The sequence below is a fragment of the Gobius niger genome, assembly GCF_951799975.1.
Source record: "Gobius niger genome assembly, chromosome: 4".
NCBI classification, from domain to species: domain Eukaryota; kingdom Metazoa; phylum Chordata; class Actinopteri; order Gobiiformes; family Gobiidae; genus Gobius; species Gobius niger.
The window spans coordinates 5,938,346-5,962,389 of record NC_136855.1 but is presented as its reverse complement, the minus strand read 5'-3'; the positions used below and the strand labels follow the sequence as shown (position 1 = coordinate 5,962,389).

Genomic DNA, 24,044 nt, shown 5'->3' with positions numbered 1-24,044 from the left:
TATGGACCTGCTCTGACATCTCCACTGTGGCTTCTCTCAGTTTTCATGAGGCGTCTGTTCCTCTTGAGCAGCTGCAGTTGTTTCCTGCTCTGGTCTCACTCTGAAGGACTCACTGAGGGAGGTTTTTGTACCAGCACAAATCACTGTGTGAAAGCTGCACTACCGCTATGAAGACTTTTACAATAATAAACTGCAGCATCTTCAGCCTGAGCTCCAGTGATGGTCAAAGAGAAGTCCCTGTGGCTCCCACTGCCACTGAACCGAGATGGAGTTTCTGACAGACGCTGTGTTGCATATTTTATCAAGGGCTTTGGAGACTGACCAGGTTTCTGCTGATACCAGAACATACAATTATTGCTATAAACATCTGTGTTAGCTTTACATGTGAGAGTGACTGTAGATCCAGGAGTGACCGTCTGGACTGGAGGCTGAGTGACTGTGACCTGACCACTGCATCCTGTAAAAAACAAACACATTTATCAGAAGAAACACAGAGAGAAAAGGCGGCGTGTTGTGTTCAATGTCACTGGTTTGAACCTGTGAAGCAGCAGCAGGCCAGTGTCCAGAGGAGGATGGTGCAGCCCAGAGCCATGGTGCGTTCACTGACACATGTGAGTCCTGCAGTCTTCAGCTCTCTATAAAACTCAGGGAAGGATCAGCTGACCATGTGACCCTCCTCTCTATGAAAATACTCTCAACTCTGAGCTGGAGCAGACGCCAATATCTGCTGCACTGATTCATAGATTTCAGATTTGAATATAGACTTTAGTGGAGTTCTGTCATTATATGTCAATGCTGTTACATTTGTATCTAAAAGTACTTTCTCTGAGTTCAACATTCCCAGCTTGAAATGTCAGCCCTGTTACAACATGATATAAAAAGAGAGAAATCAGGCTCATTTTCTATTGTGTGGTTTCTTATACAGTGAGTTATGATCGATTTCACTTCCTTATTCATATTTATTCACGCTTTAGTTTATATTTACAGATGATTCACAAGGAGGTTTAAACAGAAAACCTGAAGAAAATATGATACGGAAATCAAAAGTAGTAAAACAGAAAAGTGTGTCATAATAAACATGTAACTGTGATGTCGACCCTGTTCTTGTGGAAAAGATCAAGTTTGGGTGATAATGAGTGAAGTGAGAGCAGCGTGTGTTGAAAACAGAGGAGGTTTTTGTACGACGGCTTCATGACTTTGTATCACTGTGGTTCACGTTCGGAGGAGGAACACAACTCATCGTGGACTGTGAGTACTGCACTTTTTACTACATACTCAAACAAGACTACTTCAAATCTGCTCATTTAGCAGGATTTCATCATGTTTGTAGATTGATTTATTATTTTTGTTTGTTTAGTTTAGAGACTGATGTTTAGGTGAAAAGCAGAAGAAACTCTACTGTCTCTTAGTAATAATTGACCAAATAATAATAATAAATCAGTGTTAAATGTGATTATACTTAGTGCTGATTAAAGAGTAAACCATTGTAGGTGTATTTCACATTATTAAAGCAAAACACGGTGCTCCTTAGACCAACAAATTATATTGATCTAATGAAAATATTAACGGCTTTGACAAATATTTATAATTGTGAGTATTTGACATTGAGATGAAAAACAGAAATGTGTATCTACATTAAAAAAGAAACAAATGTGAAAGCGTAAAGTAGTGTAAATGTATTTCACAACCCCAAATATATTTTCAGACGTAAAATACAGGAAAAAAACATTGAAATCTTGTTGTATAATTGTGAATGATAACTTTATATTTTCTTTTTATCAGTAAAAACAGTTGTTCTCGGTTCATTGGTCAGACTTGTGGTGAACAGGAAGTGAAAGACACAGATGAAAATGTCTCAACTGTCTCTAATGTTCATCATTTAGTCCAGTCCCAGTTTTGGGATGTGGCTCTAACACTCAGTGCCTCTGCTGCCCCCTGTCTGTGTGCAGTGGGAGTGCAGCGGCCCACCCTGACCGTCCTGCCCCCGTCCAGAGAGGAGCTGCAGAGCGGCAGTGCCACGCTGCTGTGTGTGGCCAGCGGGGGCTTCCCCTCTGATTGGACGCTGGTCTGGAGAGTGGGCGGGGCCACCAGAGTAGGGTCCCAGAGTCCCGGGGTCCTGAGGGGGGACGGCCTCTACAGCAGTACCAGTGTCCTGAGACTGTCCACAGAGCGATGGCCCCACACAGCAGTGATCTGTGAGGCCAGTCGGAGCGGACAGAGTCCAGTCACTCAGAGGCTGGAGACACTCTGCCCCGAGTAGAGACATGTCCCACATGAGGACACACTTCACCTGCTCCACAGGGACACTCCCTGTTTGACTCCTGATATGTGTGGCTTTAATAAACCTGTGATGATGCAGCTGTAGATTTTAGTTTGTGCCAATAAAGCTCTGATCAAAGACATGAATGTGTCATTATTTTTACTTGGTTCATGTTTGTAATAAATTCATCAAAATAGTTTGGGGGAAACACTCACTTCACACAGTGTATATACTGTGTATATAGTGTATATACTGTGTATATACTGTATATACTGTGTATATAGTGTATATACTGTACAACATGTTTAAAGGCTCAGCTCGAGCACCAGATCATCCAAACGTCATCAGTTTTTTAGTAAGAAGTAAAAATAGTAATAATAATTTTTTCGGGCAGTGGTTCTCATCTGGTTTGACTTCGGGACTTTAGTTTAACAAGCCACGACCAGAACACCAATTATATTTGATATATATATTGCAAAATACTGTTATTTTCTCACATATTATTTGTGAATAAGCATTAGAAAAGCTTTTAAAGATGAAAATGATAGAAAATAGAAATGCTCCCTGGGAAAAGCTGCCAATCCACTGATGAGGCTTCTGTGACCCACTTTTGGGTCCCGACCCACTAGTTGAGAACCACTGGTTTAGGGTATAAGTACAGCTCATAGTGTGATCTTACTGAGCTGAAAGACATTCTGATTATAATTTTTATTCTTGACAAAGTAGACTGAGACAGACTGGAAATATTTGAGTCTACACTCACGATAAAACTTATAAATATTGTAGATTGGGGTGCATCCCCGTCCCGTCTATAAATATAACACTGTGTGTAGACCACTGTACAGATGTGCTTGGTGTAACTGCTGTCATAGATATTTGTACAGACACAATATTTAAACCCTTTCTGAGGCTGAAAGAGAATGAAATGATGAAGAATAAGCATTTGTAAACTACATGAATGAGTGTCTCAGTTCAGTCTGTAAGTATGGACCTGCTCTGACATCTCCACTGTGGCTTCTCTCAGTTTTCATGAGGCGTCTGTTCCTCTTGAGCAGCTGCAGTTGTTTCCTGCTCTGGTCTCACTCTGAAGGACTCACTGAGGGAGGTTTTTGTACCAGCACAAATCACTGTGTGAACACCCATGCACTACTAATGACGTGAGCACTCTGACAATAATAAACTGCAGCATCTTCAGCCTGAGCTCCAGTGATGGTCAAAGAGAAGTCCCTGTAGCTCCCACTGCCACTGAACCGAGATGGAGTTTCTGACAGACGTTGTGTTGCATATTTTATCCAGAGCTTTGGAGACTGACCAGGTTTCTGCTGATACCAGAACATGTAATTATTGTTATAAACATCTGTGTTAGTTTTACATGTGAGAGTGACTGTAGATCCAGGAGTGACCGTCTGGACTGGAGGCTGAGTGACTGTGACCTGACCACTGCATCCTGTAAACAAACACATTTATCAGAAGAAACACAGAGAGAAAAGGCGGCGTGTTGTGTTCAATGTCACTGGTTTGAACCTGTGAAGCAGCAGCAGGCCAGTGTCCAGAGGAGGATGGTGCAGCCCAGAGCCATGGTGCGTTCACTGACACATGTGAGTCCTGCAGTCTTCAGCTCTCTATAAAACTCAGGGAAGGATCAGCTGACCATGTGACCCTCCTCTCTATGGAAATACTCTCAACTCTGAGCTGGAGCAGACGCCAATATCTGCTGCACTGATTCATAGATTTCAGATGGAATGTTTTAATATAGTTACTTAATATAGTTTAATTTACTTTAATATAGTTTTAACATAGTTATACTTTAGTGGAATTCTTTCATTATATGTCAATTCTACGGAGCCCCTGAAAGTGACATCAGACAAACAAAAAAAATTTCTCGGGGTAAAAAGACAACTTGAAAATGTATTATTATTATTTTTTTCAAGAAATATTAAAAAATACATAATTTTTAAAATATTTTTTACACCACAAATTATCTCGGGGGAACAAAATAAGTATCTCGAGTTGTTTTTTTTTTTTATTAAATTTTTTTTTAAAATTTGTTTATTTAAGATTTTTTGTATATTTCTTCAAAAAAGAAATATACAATTGCCCCGAGATAATGAAGACATTCCATCGAGATAATTTTCTCGTTCCCCCGAGAAAATTTGTGGTGTAAAAAAAACACATTTTTATATTTCTTCAAAAAAAAAACATTATTTAACTTTTTTTCATTCCCCAAATTTTTTTGTCTGATGTCACTTCCAGGGCTCCGTACTTCGCTGTTTCATTTGTATTGTATTGTCATGTACTTTCTCTGAGTTCAACATTCCCAGCTTGAAATGTCAGCCCTGTTACAACATGATATAAAAAGAGAGAAATCAGGCTCATTTTCTATTGTGTGGTTTCTTATACAGTGAGTTATGATCTATTTCACTTCCTTATTCATATTTATTCACGCTTTAGTTTATATTTACAGATGATTCACAAGGAGGTTTAAACAGAAAACCTGAAGAAAATATTATACGGAAATCCAAAGTAGTAAAACATAGAAAAGTGTGTCATAATAAACATGTAACTGTGATGTCGACCCTGTTCTTGTGGAAAAGATCAAGTTTGGGTGATAATGAGTGAAGTGAGAGCAGCGTGTGTTGAAAACAGAGGAGGTTTTTGTACGACGGCTTCATGACTTTGTATCACTGTGGTACACGTTCGGAGGAGGAACACAACTCATCGTGGACTGTGAGTACTGCACTTTTTACTACATACTCAAACAAGACTACTTCAAATCTGCTCATTTAGCAGGATTTCATCATGTTTGTAGATTGATTTATTATTTTGGTTTGTTTAGTTTAGAGACTGATGTTCAGGTGAAAAGCTGAAGAAACTCTACTGTCTCTTAGTAATAATTGACCAAATAATAATAATAAATCAGTGTTAAATGTGATTATACTTAGTGCTGATTAAAGAGTAAACCATTGTAGGTGTATTTCACATTATTAAAGCAAAACATGGTGCTCCTTAGACCAACAAATTATATTGATCTGATGAAAATATTAACGGCTTTGACAAATATTTATAATTGTGAGTGTTTGACATTGAGATGAAAAACAGAAATGTGTATCTACATTAAAAAAGAAACAAATGTGAAAGCGTAAAGTAGTGTAAATGTATTTCACAACCCCAAATATATTTTCAGACGTAAAATACAGGAAAACAACATTGAAATCTTGTTATATAATTGTGAATGATAACTTTATATTTTCTTTTTATCAGTAAAAACAGTTGTTCTCGGTTCATTGGTCAGACTTGTGGTGAACAGGAAGTGAAAGACACAGATGAAAATGTCTCAACTGTCTCTAATGTTCATCATTTAGTCCAGTCCCAGTTTTGGGATGTGGCTCTAACACTCAGTGCCTCTGCTGCCCCCTGTCTGTGTGCAGTGGGAGTGCAGCGGCCCACCCTGACCGTCCTGCCCCCGTCCAGAGAGGAGCTGCAGAGCGGCAGTGCCACGCTGCTGTGTGTGGCCAGCGGGGGCTTCCCCTCCGATTGGACGCTGGTCTGGAGAGTGGGCGGGGCCACCAGAGTAGGGTCCCAGAGTCCCGGGGTCCTGAGGGGGGACGGCCTCTACAGCAGTACCAGTGTCCTGAGACTGTCCACAGAGCGATGGCCCCACACAGCAGTGATCTGTGAGGCCAGTCGGAGCGGACAGAGTCCAGTCACTCAGAGGCTGGAGACACTCTGCCCCGAGTAGAGACATGTCCCACATGAGGACACACTTCACCTGCTCCACAGGGACACTCCCTGTTTGACTCCTGATATGTGTGGCTTTAATAAACCTGTAGATTTTAGTTTGTGCCAATAAAGCTCTGATCAAAGACATGAATGTGTCATGTGTATTTTTACTTGGTTATTATTTGTGGTATAAAGTAATACAAATATTTCCAAGCTAACACTCACTTCAATTGTGCACGCCGCACAGAGTGAAGTGTCTTGCACAAGGACACATTTGCAGAAAAATCAAACTTATTCTGGACAAAATGTTTTAAAACTAAGACACAGCCACGGGATTATTTGTTCAATGTGTCATCAGTGTGAAAACAAAATCTATAGTTTAAAGTTTGTGTGGCCTCTTCTCATCTGCACTGTTGGTTTAGTGTCAACATATAAACCTGTAACTGTGACTCAGGGCGACCACGCGACATTGAAATTGGGGATGGGGTCCATGGAGGGGGAGTCACACGTCACGTACCGAGGCATATTTGCACGTCTCCACATAGCGAGGCGCACCATGGCTCTTTGAAAGTGTTTGAAGTGTTATGTTCACTGATCACCAGAACAATTGAACACGGGGATGAGGGAGAAATGCTACATAGTGACAAGACCTGGAGCAGGAAAATGACTGTAATGACATTTAATCTTCATAAAGATCAGCGGGGAGAGATTTCCACACAACATAAACACAATTCAAAGTTTTGCACTGATTTAAAGCCACACTGTGTAACATTTCACTCAATAAAAAGAATCAATACCACACATTTATTTCATTACAGATATTTTTCATTGAAAAATACCTAATAATCCACAAACATCTGTGTTTGCTCTGAGCAGCTCAACTCTCCTCAGACCTGACACCCAAGTATGAGATTAAAATAGGTCAGGTCCTCGTCTAAACCCGTTCTTTGATTTCCCACTGCAAAGATGAACATTTGTGTGTCAAGCTGGTCATTAGGAGCATGTTTTGTATTAGTATGATCCAAAATGTTAGATGTTTAAAGAGAAATAAGCATTCACTCTAACATCATTAACATCTATAAGTAATGTTCTCTCCCTTTGCCCATAGGTTATAAGCTGTAAATCACTTTCACTGTGAGCCTGTTACCTTCTAATGGCAGCGGTGTGGCCGTCAGGGCCAGCAGGGCAAAATGGAGGGAATAAAAGTTTAAAATATCTATGTTGCTTCTAATGTACACTTACAATACAGTTGCTTATATTGGGGATATTGTCGAGTTTAAACTGTAGTTTCCTACTTAAAAAGTGCCTCAAACACTCGTGGCGAGCGGCTCCTCCTTTGGGCTTTCTACAGAAAATCAGCTGGCCCTGTGTTATAAAGCCACACAGATGATTGATCGCTAGCATGACTGACTTAATAAAAGAATTATCAGCAGATCAAAATTTGACATACAATGACCGCTCTGTGGCAACAGCTGCGGCTGAAGCAGCTCTGGCAGACCTCGTCGCAGATCTTTTAAGATCAACTTTTTCAAGGCGCTCTTTCACAGAAAAAAAGGACATTATTAGGAATGGAAAACCCACACCAAACCTGGATTTGCTGTCACAGACCAGTAAAGGTTGTGTAAGGCATTTTAAAGACAGTAACTATGAGCGCTATGAGTGGCTAACAGCTAGCACTGCTGCCCGTGTTTACTTTTCAACCTGAACAGAGGGACGTGGAATTCACTGGTCTTAGCAGTTTGAACAGCTTCACAAAGTCATGTGACGTGTGTGGTGCAGTTGAAAACATTTGGTGAATATCGAGTGGATTTGCAGCTGGATGAGCAAAGAAAACAGGACATGAGCTTTCACAACGAGAAGGTCAAGAAGAACATCTTGAAACGTCTCAATGACTGTGTGGTCTTTTTGGGACAACAAGAATTGTCTTTCGGGGACATGATGAATCCCGAGATTCTGTAAATCGTGGAAATTATTTGGAACTATTGACACTTTTGGCAGCAGCATCTTGACACAGCCACGGTGTTTACAGGGACATCGGGGAGAATTCAGAATGACCTTATTAATGCAGTGGCCGAGGTGTTAAACGATCACATCGCAGAGGACTTTAAACAGACAAAGTTTGTTGTGGTGATGGTTGATGAAACGACTGATTTCAGTAATGTGGTGCAGCTCTCTGATCTTCTCAGGTATGTGACTGAAACAGGAGGGAAAGAAAGATTTCCCAAATTTTAGGACGTTACCAAGAAGAACGAGCACAGGGTCTAGCAGGACAACTGGACAACTGCGATTGTAAAGCTAAGTTAGTGGCTCAATGTTCTGGTGGAGCGGCTGTGACGGCATCGGGGCTGAATGGAGGACAGGCACGTGTAAAAGACGTGCTTCCCCAGGCCCTGTTCGTTCATTACTACACGCACACCTTCAACCGAGTCATGTCCCAGGGAGCATCGAAGATCAGAGAATGCAAGATGTTCTTTTCAAATCTCGGTGGAATGTCCGCGTTCTTTTTCACGGTCTCCAAAACGCACCAAACCACTGGATGAGTGTTGTCAAAGACGGCTGCCTCGCGTGGCACAGGTGAGGTGGAACTTTAATAGCAGGCTGGTGTGCACTGTCCACGATCAAAGAGCGGAGCTTGTTGATGTTTTCCAGCACATCCTCGATCATGCTGGAGATTATGATCGAGAAACAGTTCACGGTGCGTCAGGACACTTGGCACAGTTGAAAACTTTTTCTCTTCACCGTTATTGGTATTTTTGACATCTCTGACGTGCTGTTTGGCCACAATTGATGATTTTTGCTACAGCGTGGAGAGAAAGAGCGAAATTCAGTGACATTTTGAGAAGACCACACATATAGGTGCAGCGAGGGCCCGTGGGAAGCCTGACGTGTGGGCACACTATAAAGAGTGAGAGCAGTGATCGACAACATGCTCACGTAAATCAGAAACAGATTTGAAGATCACTATGAAATGAGATTTGTCGGACTTTTGGATTCAGAGTGGTTTAACACATTCAAGCAGACTTTTCCTGAGGCAGAGCTCCAAAGTTTAAAGGGATATTTCAGGATTTTTGACATAGGGCCTCATTTCCTAGTTATCCAGAGTGTTGCTGATTTCTGGAGATATTTTTTGTTGTTGTTCATGCAGTTCTTATATTTGAAGATATTCGTGGCGCTAGGCTAATGCAAGGCTAGCACATTTCTATGGTATCAGCTAGCCTGCATTAAAAAAAGTCTGACCCGCTCCACAGAGCACCTGAGGCAAATCACTTATAACACCAGACTAACCATATAAATGTTTGTGTCGATAGAATCATTTTAACCATTTTGCATTTAAAACACCTTATATTTGAGCAGCATCAGCTTCGTGGTTGTTTAAGCTACGCAGCGGCGGAGTGATCTGCTAGAAAATAGTCCCTCAAAATGCGATCATTCATGTGATGCAGGTCAGTTATATTCCAAAAATGATTCTATGGACACAGACATTTATATGGTTAGTCTGGTGTTATAAGTGATTTGTCTCAGGTGCACTGTGGAGCGGGTCACACTGTTTTTAATGCAGGCTGTAATGCGCTAGCCTTGCACTAGCCTAGCGCCACGAAACTCTTCAAACATAAGAACTGCATGAATTACCAAAAAAATATCTCCAGAAATCAGCAACACTCTGAATAACTAGGAAATGAGGCCCTAAGTGAAAAATCCTGAAATATCCCTTTAACCGAGAGCTATGGCCCTCATTTTGATCTGTATAGGCTGAAGGCTGAGCTCAAAGTCATGTACAACATGTCAAACTTTCATGGCAGAAATATCAGCGATCTCCTGGCTTTTCTGAAGAGGACGGGCCTTTCGGACACTATGACAGAACTGCACTTGCATGTCTGATCCTGATCATTCCCGTCTCTGCTGTGTCTGTGGAGCACTCGTTCTCAGCCTTCAAACGGATGAAAACGTATGCAAGGAACACAACTGGACAAGTAAGACTCTCCTCTTTGGTGTCTGTCAATCGAGAAGGAACTACTCAACCAACTGAAGCAGAAGGGACACCTGCACAACGTCGTCATTGAACGCATGGATTTTATTGACAAGTAATGGGTGAGTGTTGCTCTTCTTCTATTATATTGACCTCTATAATGTGCCATTACAATTTATATGCATTGTTACAGTGTTGAATTTTGTGTAACCGAGGTGTATGGAGGTTTTGTTGCATTTATGACTGTTGAATAATGTACACTGCTCACAAAAACTTAGGGCACACTCAAAAAACACATCCTATGTCAATCAATTCGATTTTTCGGATGAAAATCTTTATTCATAGTGTAGGGCAATGTGTTGAGAACAAAATAACATAAGAATGATAAATGGAAATCAAATTCTCAGCCCCTGGAGGTCTGGATCCAAAATTATAGTCAAAATCAAAGTGACAAATCAGGTCACTGGTTGATCCATATTCTGTAGAAATTCCTCCAAACGAGTCTGTATCATCCTCAGTAGTGTGTGTGGCCTCCACGTGCCTGAATGCACTCCCTACAACGCCTGGGCATGCTCCTGATGAGACCACGGATGTCCTCCTGAGGGATCTCCTCCCAGACCTGGATTAGAGCATCAGCTCCTGGACAGTCTGTGGTGCGACGTGGCGTTGATGGATGGACCGAGACATGATGTCCCAGATGTGCTCTATTGGATTTAAGTCTGGGGAACGGGCAGGCCAGTCCATAACATCAATACCTTCATCATGCAGGACCTGCTGACACACATTAGCATTATCAGGCATCAGAAGGAACCCACAGCACCAGCATATGGTCTTACAATAGGTCTGAGGATCTCATCCCGGTCCCCAATGCCAGTCAGGGAACCTCTGGCTCGCACATGGAGGGCTGTGCGGCCCTCCAATGAAATGCCTCCCCAGACCATCACTGACCCACCACCAAACCGGTCATGCTGGATGATGTTGCAGCAGCAGAACGTTCTCCAGGGCGTCTCCAGACTCTGTCACGTCTGTCACATGTGCTCAGGGTGAACCTGCTCTCATCCGTGAAGAGCACAGGGCACCATTGGCCAATCTGCCAATCGCTGTGTTCTCGGGCAAATGCCAATCGGGCTGCACGGTGTTGGGCAGTAAGCACCGGCCCAACGCCCTCATACCACCCTCATGGAGTCGGTTTCTGACCGTTTGAGGACCAACATGCACATTTGTGGCCCTCTGGAGGTCATTCTGTAGGGCTCAGGCAGTGCTTCTCCTGTTTCTCCGTGCACAAATGAGCAGATAGCGGTCCTGCTGCTGGGTTGTTGACCTCAGTCGGCCCCCCCCAGGTCTCCTGGTGTACTGGCCGGTCTCCTGGTATCTCCTCCATGCTCTGGACTCTGCGCTGGGAGACACAGCAAACCTTCTTGCCACAGCACGAATGGACTTGCCATTTTGGATGAGCATCACTCCCTGAGTGACTTCTGTGGGTTGTAGATGCTCCTCATGATACCTCTAGTGGTGAGAACACTGGACGAATGCAAAAGTGTTCCAAAAATACGGTACAAAGGATGAAGACAGGGAAATGGTCTGTGGTCACCACCTGCAAAACCATTCCTCTTTTGCAGTGATCTTGTTAATTGCCTCTCGTTTCCACCTGTGTCTGTTTAATTTCCACAACACCAAGTGAAACTGATTCACAATAAGCGTGGCTTCATAACTGGACAGTCTGATATCCCAGAAATTTGACTGACTTGGAGTTACATTGTGTTTTTTGAGTGTGCCCTAAGTTTTTGTGAGCAGTGTATTTTGGCAAATTGTGAATCAGTGCAATGAGTGTTAGTCTTTCTCTACTTCAAGTATTGTTATTTAGTTATTGGGTGTTGCGTTTGGCACTGGGGCTTTGTTTTCGATGTGGCTCATTGTTTGGTTGTGGTGCACATTGTTCGCACTATACTAAGACTAGAGTTGACTCATGTCTGAAGGCCCTGACTGAAACCCCACGCCACTGCCAAATGGTTTTTATTTTCTGTTTGTGACGTTATTTATTTATTCATTCATTTCTATGTTTTGCAGTTATGAAATGTCCCCTCCTGGAACCACCACCTTAACGTGGTGGAGGGGTTTGAGCACCTGAATGATCCTGGAGCTCTGCTGTCGGAGGCTTCGTGCCCATGGTAGGGTCTCCCATTGCAAACGGGTCCATAGTGACGGGTCAGACAAAGAGCGGTTCAGAAGCCCCTTATGAGAGACCAACAGGCCCGGTTAGAACCATGAGGCCGTCCTTCTGTGGACCCACCACCTGCAGGAGGAGCCATAGGGGCTGGTGCAATGTGATTTGGGCTCCAACAGCTGCTCCCATGATCCGGCAACGGACAATTGAAGAAAATGGATGGATGGAGTTATGAAATGTGTTACTTTTGTCCTGTTTTCCTTTCAGTGTTCATCGACTGACCACATCTCAAAAGTACACAGTATTTTCTGGTCTTGTTTAGTGAAAGCCAGTATTTCGTGTCCAGACACTTTGGGGCAGTGATGACTGTTTTGTAAAAGTCTTTTATAAATAAACCTGACCTTGACATTGACAGTATTTCTCCAGGATGAAAACAATATGAACAGTTATTACCCATCGTTTATAAAGTGACTCTTTTCCAGACCTTTTCTCTCAGGCCTGAAGTTTCAATAAGCCCCAAAAGACAAACTGTACAGTTTTATGTTTCACTGTGTGTAGACCACTGTACAGATGTGCTTGGTGTAACTGCTGTCATAGATATTTGTACAGACACAATATTTAAACCCTTTCTGAGGCTGAAAGAGAATGAAATGATGAAGAATAAGCATTTGTAAACTACATGAATGAGTGTCTCAGTTCAGTCTGTAAGTATGGACCTGCTCTGACATCTCCACTGTTGCTTCTCTCAGTTTTCATGAGGCGTCTGTTCCTCTTGAGCAGCTGCAGTTGTTTCCTGCTCTGGTCTCACTCTGAAGGACTCACTGAGGGAGGTTTTTGTACCAGCACAAATCACTGTGTGAACACTGGGCCGCTATGATAACTCTTACAATAATAAACTGCAGCATCTTCAGCCTGAGCTCTAGTGATGGTCAAAGAGAAGTCCCTGTGGCTCCCACTGCCACTGAACCGAGATGGAGTTTGTGCCCAAAGTTTAATGGCCCACTCAACAAGGAGTTTGGGAGACTGACCAGGTTTCTGCTGATACCAGTGCATTGACCAACCGTAAGAAGAACCTTTTACAACATCTGTGTTAGTTGTACATGTGAGAGTGACTGTAGATCCAGGAGTGACCGTCTGGACTGGAGGCTGAGTGACTGTGACCTGACCACTGCATCCTGTAAAAAACAAACACATTTATCAGAAGAAACACAGAGAGAAAAGGCGGCGTGTTGTGTTCAATGTCACTGGTTTGAACCTGTGAAGCAGCAGCAGGCCAGTGTCCAGAGGAGGATGGTGCAGCCCAGAGCCATGGTGCGTTCACTGACACATGTGAGTCCTGCAGTCTTCAGCTCTCTATAAAACTCAGGGAAGGATCAGCTGACCATGTGACCCTCCTCTCTATGGAAATACTCTCAACTCTGAGCTGGAGCAGACGCCAATATCTGCTGCACTGATTCATAGATTTCAGATGGAATGTTTTAATATAGTTACTTAATATAGTTTAATTTACTTTAATATAGCTATAACATAGTTATACTTTCATTATACTTTCTTTCATTATATATAAATTCTACGGAGCCCCTGAAAGTGACATCAGACAACAACAAAAAATTCTCGGGGTAAAAAGACAACTTGAAAATGTATTATTATTTTTTTTTTGAAGAAATATTGTATTTTAAAAATACATCATTTTTAAAATATTTTTTACACCACAAATTAACTCAGGGGAATTTGATTATTATCTCGGGAGAACAAAATAAGTATCTCGAGTTGTTTTTTGGGTTTTTTTTTATTAATTTTTTATTTTATTTTATTTGTTTATTTAGGATTTTTTTATATTTCTTCAAAAAAATCTAATTCTTCTTTACTAGTTCCCCTGACATAATTTTCTCATTGCCCCGAGAAAATTTGTGGTGTAAATAAAACACATTTTTATATTTCTTCAAAAAAAACATTATTCAACTTTTTTTCATTCCCCAAATTTTTTTGTCTGATGTCACTTCCAGGGCTCCGTACTTCGCTGTTACATTTGTATTGTATTGTCATGTACTTTGGTGGTGGTTCACGTTCGGAGGAGGAACACAACTCATCGTGGACTGTGAGTACTGCACTTTTTACTACATACTCAAACAAGACTACTTCAAATCTAATTTATTATTTTGGTTTAAGTTTAGTTTAGAGACTGATGTTTAGGTGAAAAGCTGAAGAAACTCTACTGTCTCTTAGTAATAATTGACCAAATAATAATAATAAATCAGTGTTAAATGTGATTATACTTAGTGCTGATTAAAGAGTAAACCATTGTAGGTGTATTTCACATTATTAAAGCAAAACATGGTGCTCCTTAGACCAACAAATTATATTGATCTAATGATAACATGATAAATGTATTTCACAACCCCAAATATATTTTCAGACGTAAAATACAGCCATAAAACTTTGAAATCTTGTTATATAATTGTGAATAATAACTTTATATTTTACTTTTATCAGTAAAAACAGTTGTTCTCGGTTCATTGGTCAGACGTGTCGTGAACAGGAAGTGAAAGACACAGATGAAAATGTCTCAACTGTCTCTAATGTTCATCATTTAGTCCAGTCCCAGTTTTGGGATGTGGCTCTAACACTCAGTGCCTCTGCTGCCCCCTGTCTGTGTGCAGTGGGAGTGCAGAGAGGAGCTGCAGAGCGGCAGTGCCACGCTGCTGTGTGTGGCCAGCGGGGGCTTCCCCTCTGATTGGACGCTGGGCTGGAGAGTGGGCGGGGCCACCAGAGTAGGGTCCCAGAGTCCCGGGGTCCTGAGGGGGGACGGCCTCTACAGCAGTACCAGTGTCCTGAGACTGTCCACAGAGCGATGGCCCCACACAGCAGTGATCTGTGAGGCCAGTCGGAGCGGACAGAGTCCAGTCACTCAGAGGCTGGAGACACTCTGCCCCGAGTAGAGACATGTCCCACATGAGGACACACTTCACCTGCTCCACAGGGACACTCCCTGTTTGACTCCTGATATGTGTGGCTTTAATAAACCTGTGATGATGCAGCTGTAGATTTTAGTTTATGCCAATAAAGCTCTGATCAAAGACATGAATGTGTCATTATTTTACTTGGTTATTATTTGTGGTATAAAGTAATACAAATATTTCCAAGCTCACACTCACTTCAATTGTGCACGCCGCACAGAGTGAAGTGTCTTGCACAAGGGCACCTTTGCAGAAAAATCAAACTTTTTCCGGACAAAATGTTTTAAATAAAATGTATAAAACGTTGCTTTGGACGCAATGTATAAAATGGCCGATGTTGAGTCTGCCTGGGCATTTTTTCACAATACTTTCTTTGTGGTAATAAACAAGCATGTCCCAATTAAAAAATGTAGGGTCAAAGGAAGAAACAATAAATGTTTTTTACCCGACTTATCAGATCTCCTCCATGAACGTAACAGAGCATTGGCTACATCAAGAAAAACGAAGCTTCCGTGCGACTGGCTTGAATTCAAACAACTGCGAAATCAATTCACACTAAAGATCCGGAACTCTAAAGCAAGATATTTTCTACATGAGACTTCGAATAACCTCAATAATCCCGCTACATTCTGGAAAACCATCAAAACCCTGACTCATCCTAGTAATAGCTCTACTTTTCCTGAAATTTAGAAATCAGCATTTGTTCTCCCCCTACTCAAAGGTGGGGATCCTACAGTACCCGATAATTATAGACCTGTCTCCAAACTCTCTGTGTTAGCAAAGATCCTAGAAAGTCACATTAGCCAACAGATCAAGGACTTTTAATTTCAAATAAGATTCTTAATAACTTTCAATCTGGTTTCAGGAAATGTCACAGCACCACAACTGCAGCGACTAAAGTGCTGAGCGACATTGTCGGGCCTTGGACAACAAGTGTCATTGTGCTGCACTGTTTGTAGATCTGTCCAAGGCTTTTGACACTGTGGATCATTCACTTTTAAAACACAAACTTTTGTCACTTGGCTTGTCTGTGCAAGCCGTCAATTGGTTTTCAAATTACTGATCAAACCGGACTCAGTGTGAGCAGATGGATGGTTTGTCCTCTGTTCCACTTACTGTCCAGCAGGGGTACCACAGGGCTCAGTCCTGGGCCCTTTGCTTTTTATGAACAATCTAGACCATAATATTAACAATGCAGCACTGCACTTCTATGCAGATGACACTGTGTTATTCTGCTCTGCACCGACTCTTCAAAAATCACTTTCCTTATTGCAGTCGGCTTTTACAAATCTCCAACATCATTTTTTAGATCTTCGTTTGGTTTTAAATTCTACAAAAACAAAAGTAATGACCTTTTCAAATGTAAAATCCCAAAACATGCAAATGTTGCCTCCTGTGACCACTTTAAACACAGTAACACAGTATAAATATCTCGGTTTTATTATTGACAGTTCTCTTACTTTCACTCCTCATATTCAAAGTCGGATCAAGACGCTAAAAGTCAGACTTGGTTTCTATTTTAGAATCAAATCTTGTTTATCTTTTAGGGCCAAAAAACAACTTGTTGCTGCAACTTTCCTCCCAGTCTTGGATTATGGGGACATTATTTACAGACATGCATGTTTGAAATGGCTGCGGTCGCTGGATACAGTTTACCATGGAGCACTTAGATTCATTTCCAATCTCAAATCTCTCACTCACCACTGTCTCCTTTACTCCCATGTAGGTCGGCTGTCTCTCTCCTCAACACGTTTTATTCACTGGCACTTGTTCATTTACAAAACATTACTTGGTTTACTTCCCTCTTATTTACAGTCACACGTCACTCTCAAACCAAACAGCGGTTACAGCCTTCGTTCACACGATCCAATCCTCCTTTCAGTTCCTAATGCAAGGACTGACATGGGGAAAAAGGCTTTTAAATATTGTGCTCCTTCTGATTGGAATCAGCTGCAAAATGAGCTGAGTTTTCGTGAGCTGGTCTCTCTTAACTCTTTTAAATCTAAACTGAAGAAATGTGTACAAAGCCGTGATGGTTGCTGTTGTTTTACCTAAGATGTATTTTATATTTTGTATTTATATTTGCTGTAAACTGTTTTATGATGTGTTGCTGCCTCTCAGCCAGGTCACTCTTGTAAAAGAGATTATGAATCTCAATGAGTTTTTTACCTGGTTAAATAAAGGTTAAATAAATAAAATAAATTAAAACTAAGACACAGCCACAGGATTATTTGTTCAATGTGTTAATCTTCATAAAGATCAGCGGGGAGAGATTTCCACACAACATAAACACAATTCAAAGTTTTGCTCTGATTTAAAGCCACACTGTGTAACATTTCACTCAATAAAAAGAATAAATTACACATATTTATTTTAATACAGATGTTTTGTCATTGAAAAATACTTACAAAATAAACAAACATCTGTGTTTATTCTGAGCAGCTCAACTCTCCTCAGACCTGACTGTAACTCTACTGGAGCGGGACGTCTCCATCTCGTTTCCATGGAGATGTGACTAAAGGCAGTCACATATGAGATGTAAATAGGTCAGGTCCTCGTCTAAACCCGTTCTTTGATTGTCCACTGCAAGGACAGACATTTCTGTGTCGAGCTGGTCATTAGGAGCATGTTTTGTATTAGTTTGATCCAAAATGTTACACAGTGTGCCTTTAAAGAGAAATAAGCATTCACTCTAACATCATTAATATGTTAAAGTAATGTTCTCTCCTTTGCCCATAGGTTATAACCTGTAAATCACTTTTACTGTGAACCTGCTTCCTCCAAATGGTTTTTATTTTCTGTTAATAACGTTATTTAATCATTTCTATGTTTTGCAGTTATGAAATGTGTTACTTTTGTCCTGTTTTCCTTTCAGTGTTCATCGACTGACCACATCTCAAAAGTACACAGTATTTTCTGCTCTTGTTTAGTGAAAGCCAGTATTTCGTGTCCAGACACTTTGGGGCAGTGATGACTGTTTTGTAAAAGTCTTTTATAAATAAACCTGACCTTGACATTGACAGTATTTCTCCATGATGAAAACAATATGAACAGTTATTACCCATCGTTTATAAAGTGACTCTTTTCCAGACCTTTTCTCTCAGGCCTGAAGTTTCAATAAGCCCCAAAAGACAAACTGTACAGTTTTATGTTTCACTGTGTGTAGACCACTGTACAGATGTGCTTGGTGTAACTGCTGTCATAGATATTTGTACAGACACAATATTTAAACCCTTTCTGAGGCTGAAAGAGAATGAAATGATGAAGAATAAGCATTTGTAAACTACATGAATGAGTGTCTCAGTTCAGTCTGTAAGTATGGACCTGCTCTGACATCTCCACTGTGGCTTCTCTCAGTTTTCATGAGGCGTCTGTTCCTCTTGAGCAGCTGCAGTTGTTTCCTGCTCTGGTCTCACTCTGAAGGACTCACTGAGGGAGGTTTTTGTACGAGCACAAATCACTGTGTGAACACCCATGCACTACTAATGTAGTGAGCACTCTTACAATAATAAACTGCAGCATCTTCAGCCTGGGCTCCAGTGATGGTCAAAGAGAAGTCCCTGTGGCTCCCACTGCCACTGAACCGAGATGGAGTTTCTGACAGACGTGTAGTCGCACGGTCTATCAAGGGCTTTGGAGACTGACCAGGTTTCTGCTGATACCAGAACATGTAATTATTGTTATTAACATTTGTGTTAGCTTTACATGTGAGAGTGACTGTAGATCCAGTAGTAAACATCTGGACTGGAGGCTGAGTGACTGTGACCTGACCACTGCATCCTGTAAAAAACAAACACATTGATCAGAAGAAACACAGAGAGAAAAGGCGGCGTGTTGTGTTCAATGTCACTGGTTTGAACCTGTGAAGCAGCAGCAGGCCAGTGTCCAGAGGAGGATGGTGCAGCCCAGAGCCATGGTGCGTTCACTGACACATGTGAGTCCTGCAGTCTTCAGCTCTCTATAAAACTCAGGGAAGGATCAGCTGACCATGTGACCCTCCTCTCTATGGAAATACTCTCAACTCTGAGCTGGAGCAGACGCCAATATCTGCTGCACTGATTCATAGATTTAAGATGGAATGTTTTAATATAGTTACTTAATATACTTTAATTTACTTTAATATAGTTATAACATAGTTATACTTTAGTGGAATTCTTTCATTATATGTCAATTCTACGGAGCCCCTGAAAGTGACATCAGACAAACAAAAAAATTTTCTCGGGGTAAAAAGAAAACTTGAAAATGTATTATTATTATTTTTTTGAAGAAATATTAAAAAATACATAATTTTTAAAATATTTTTTACACCACAAATTATCTCAGGGGAATTTGATTATTATCTCGGGGGAACAAAATAAGTATCTCGAGTTTTTTTTTTTTTTTTATTAAATAAAACTTTTTTTATTTGTTTATTTAAGATTTTTTGTATATTTCTTCAAAAAAATCTAATTCTTCTTTACTAGTTCCCCGACATAATTTTCTCATTGCTCCGAGATAATGAAGACATTCCATCGAGATAATTTTCTCGTTCCCCCGAGAAAATTTGTGGTGTAAAAAAAACAAATTTTTATATTTCTTAAAAAAAAAAAACATTATTTAACTTTTTTTCATTCCCCAAATTTTTTTGTCTGATGTCACTTCCAGGGCTCCGTACTTCGCTGTTACATTTGTATTGTATTGTCATGTACTTTCTCTGAGTTCAACATTCCCAGCTTGAAATGTCAGCCCTGTTACAACATGATATAAAAAGAGAGAAATCAGGCTCATTTTCTATTGTGTGGTTTCTTATACAGTGAGTTATGATCTATTTCACTTCCTTATTCATATTTATTCACGCTTTAGTTTATATTTACAGATGATTCACAAGGAGGTTTAAACAGAAAACCTGAAGAAAATATTATACGGAAATCAAAAGTAGTAAAACATAGAAAAGTGTGTCATAATAAACATGTAACTGTGATGTCGACCCTGTTCTTGTGGAAAAGATCAAGTTTGGGTGATAATGAGTGAAGTGAGAGCAGCGTGTGTTGAAAACAGAGGAGGTTTTTGTACGACGGCTTCATGACTTTGTATCACTGTGGTTCACGTTCGGAGGAGGAACACAACTCATCGTGGACTGTGAGTACTGCACTTTTTACTACATACTCAAACAAGACTACTTCAAATCTGCTCATTTAGCAGGATTTCATCATGTTTGTAGATTGATTTATTATTTTTGTTTGTTTAGTTTAGAGACTGATGTTTTGGTGAAAAGCTGAAGAAACTCTACTGTCTCTTAGTAATAATTGACCAAATAATAATAATAAATCAGTGTTAAATGTGATTATACTTAGTGCTGATTAAAGAGTAAACCATTGTAGGTGTATTTCACATTATTAAAGCAAAACATGGTGCTCCTTAGACCAACAAATTATATTGATCTAATGAAAATATTAACGGCTTTGACAAATATTTATAATTGTGAGTATTTGACATTGAGATGAAAAACAGAAATGTGTATCTACATTAAAAAAGAAACAAATGTGAAAGCGTAAAGTAGTGTAAATGTATTTCACAACCCCAAATATATTTTCAGACGTAAAATACAGGAAAAAAACATTGAAATCTTGTTATATAATTGTGAATGATAACTTTATATTTTCTTTTTATCAGTAAAAACAGTTGTTCTCGGTTCATTGGTCAGACTTGTCGTGAACAGGAAGTGAAAGACACAGATGAAAATGTCTCAACTGTCTCTAATGTTCATCATTTAGTCCAGTCCCAGTTTTGGGATGTGGCTCTAACACTCAGTGCCTCTGCTGCCCCCTGTCTGTGTGCAGTGGGAGTGCAGCGGCCCACCCTGACCGTCCTGCCCCCGTCCAGAGAGGAGCTGCAGAGCGGCAGTGCCACGCTGCTGTGTGTGGCCAGCGGGGGCTTCCCCTCTGATTGGACGCTGGGCTGGAGAGTGGGCGGGGCCACCAGAGTAGGGTCCCAGAGTCCCGGGGTCCTGAGGGGGGACGGCCTCTACAGCAGTACCAGTGTCCTGAGACTGTCCACAGAGCGATGGCCCCACACAGCAGTGATCTGTGAGGCCAGTCGGAGCGGACAGAGTCCAGTCACTCAGAGGCTGGAGACACTCTGCCCCGAGTAGAGACATGTCCCACATGAGGACACACTTCACCTGCTCCACAGGGACACTCCCTGTTTGACTCCTGATATGTGTGGCTTTAATAAACCTGTGATGATGCAGCTGTAGATTTTAGTTTGTGCCAATAAAGCTCTGATCAAAGACGTGAATGTGTCATTATTTTACTTGGTTATTATTTGTGGTATAAAGTAATACAAATATTTCCAAGCTCACACTCACTTCAATTGTGCACGCCGCACAGAGTGAAGTGTCTTGCACAAGGGCACCTTTGCAGAAAAATCAAACTTTTTCTGGACAAAATGTTTTAAATAAAATGTATTAAATGTTGTTTGGGACGCAGTGTATAAAATGGCCGATGTTGAGTCTGCCTGGGCATTTTTTCACAATACTTTCTGTAATAAACAAGCATGTCCCAATTAAAAAATGTAGGGTCAAAGGAAGAAACAATAAATGTTTTTTACCCGACTTATCAGATCTCCTCCATGAACTTAACAGAGCATGGGCTACAGCAAGAAAAACAAAGCTTCCGTGCGACTGGCTTGAATTCAAACAACTGCGAAATCAATTTACACTAAAGATCCGGAACTCTAAAGCAAGATATTTTCTACATGAGACTTTGAATAACCTCAATAATCCCGCTAAATTCTGGAAAACCATCAAAACCCTGACTCTTCCGAGTAATAGCTCTACTTTTCCAGCATGCATTTTGAAGAATAACAGTAAAATCACAGATAAGACAGACATTCTAAATTGCCTTAATAAACACTGTATTGACTCTGGATCTTTGTTCAAAGGAGTTAAGACATCAGGAAATTCTATTTCCTCTTTAACTATTGATGCTCTTCAGTGTCTCATCCACTGTTTACCTTCCAACCACTCTTACCCTCTGAGGTAGCAAAGTCTCTTCAAAATTTAGATTCTTCTAAAAGACCTGGTCCTTACAAATTGGAAACATTCTTCCTTAAAAAAGCCGCCGAATCAATATGCCACCGTCTGACTCACATTTTCAATCTTTCATTGGCCACGAATGAAATACCTGAAATTTGGAAATCAGCATTTGTTCTCCCCCTACTCAAAGGTGGGGATCCTACAGTTCCCGATAATTATAGACCTGTCTCCAAACTCTCTGTGTTAGCAAAGATCCTAGAAAGTCACATTAGCCAATAGATCAAGGACTTTTTAATTTCAAATAAGATTCTTAATAACTTTCAATTTGGTTTCAGGAAATGTCACAGCACCACAACTGCAGCGACTAAAGTGCTGAGCGACATTGTCGGGCCTTGGACAACAAGTGTCATTGTGCTGCACTGTTTGTAGATCTGTCCAAGGCTTTTGACACTGTGGATCATTCACTTTTAAAACACACACTTCTGTCACTTGGCTTGTCTGTGCAAGCAGTCAATTGGTTTTCAAATTACTGATCAAACCGGACTCAGTGTGAGCAGATGGATGGTTTGTCCTCTGTTCCACTTACTGTCCAGCAGGGGTACCACAGGGCTCAGTCCTGGGCCCTTTGCTTTTTATAATTTACATGAACAATCTAGACCATAATATTAACAATGCAGCACTGCACTTCTATGCAGATGACACTGTGTTATACTGCTCTGCACCGACTCTTCAAAAATCACTTTCCTTATTGCAGTCGGCTTTTACAAATCTCCAACATCATTTTTTAGATCTTCGTTTGGTTTTAAATTCTACAAAAACAAAAGTAATGACCTTTTCAAATGTAAAATCCAAAAACATGCAAATGTTGCCTCCTGTGACCACTTTAAACACAGTAACACAGTATAAATATCTTGGTTTTATTATTGACGGTTCTCTTACTTTCACTCCTCATATTGAAAGTCTGATCAAGAAGCTAAAAGTCAGACTTGGTTTCTATTTTAGAATCAAATCTTGTTTATCTTTTAGGGCCAAAAAACAACTTGTTTCTGCAACTTTCCTCCCAGTCTTGGATTATGGGGACATTATTTACAGACATGCATGTTTGAAATGGCTGCGGTCGCTGGATACAGTTTACCATGGAGCACTTAGATTCATTTCCAATCTCAAATCTCTCACTCACCACTGTCTCCTTTACTCCCATGTAGGTCGGCCGTCTCTCTCCTCAACACGTTTTATTCACTGGCACTTGTTCATTTACAAAACATTACTTGGTTTACTTCCCTCTTATTTACAGTCACACGTCACTCTCAAACCAAACACCGGTTACAGCCTTCGTTCACAGGATCCAATCCTCCTTTCAGTTCCTAATGTAAGGACTGACATGGGGAAAAAGGCTTTTAAATATTGTCCTCCTTCTGACTGGAATCAGCTGCAAAATGAGCTGAGTTTTCGTGAGCTGGTCTCTCTGAACTCTTTTAAATCTAAACTGAATAAATGTGTACAAAGCCGTGATGGTTGCTGTTGTTTTACCTAAGATGTATTTTATATTTTGTATTTATATTTGATGTAAACTGTTTTATGATGTGTTGCTGCCTCTCAGCCAGGTCACTCTTGTAAAAGAGATTATGAATCTCAATGAGTTTTTTACCTGGTTAAATAAAGGTTAAATAAATAAAATGTTTTAAAACTAAGACACAGCCACGGGATTATTTGTTCAATGTGTCATCAGTGTGAAAACAAAATCTATAGTTTAAAGTTTGTGTGGCCTCTTCTCATCTGCACTGTTGGTTTAGTGTCAACATATAAACCTGTAACTGTGACTCAGGGCGACCACGCGACATTGAAATTGGGGATGGGGTCCATGGAGGGGGAGTCACACGTCACGTACCGAGGCATATTTGCACGTCTCCACATAGCGAGGCGCACCATGGCTCTTTGAAAGTGTTTGAAGTGTTATGTTC

The 24,044-nt window shown here is 40.8% G+C and overlaps 1 protein-coding gene across 1 annotated transcript; it reads left to right on the top strand.

Annotated features, from left to right (window-relative positions):
• Window positions 1-8,642: 8,642 nt before the first annotated feature.
• LOC306962326 (immunoglobulin lambda-like polypeptide 5) lies at window positions 8,643-21,328 on the top strand (the record flags this gene model as incomplete). The annotated part of the gene is made up of 4 exons (XM_079555446.1): window positions 8,643-8,675; window positions 14,772-14,994; window positions 20,106-20,186; window positions 20,888-21,328. The coding sequence occupies 4 exons, from the start codon at window positions 8,643-8,645 to the stop codon at window positions 21,196-21,198; spliced, it is 648 nt and encodes a 215-aa protein (XP_079411572.1). The 3' UTR covers window positions 21,199-21,328.
• Window positions 21,329-24,044: the final 2,716 nt, after the last annotated feature.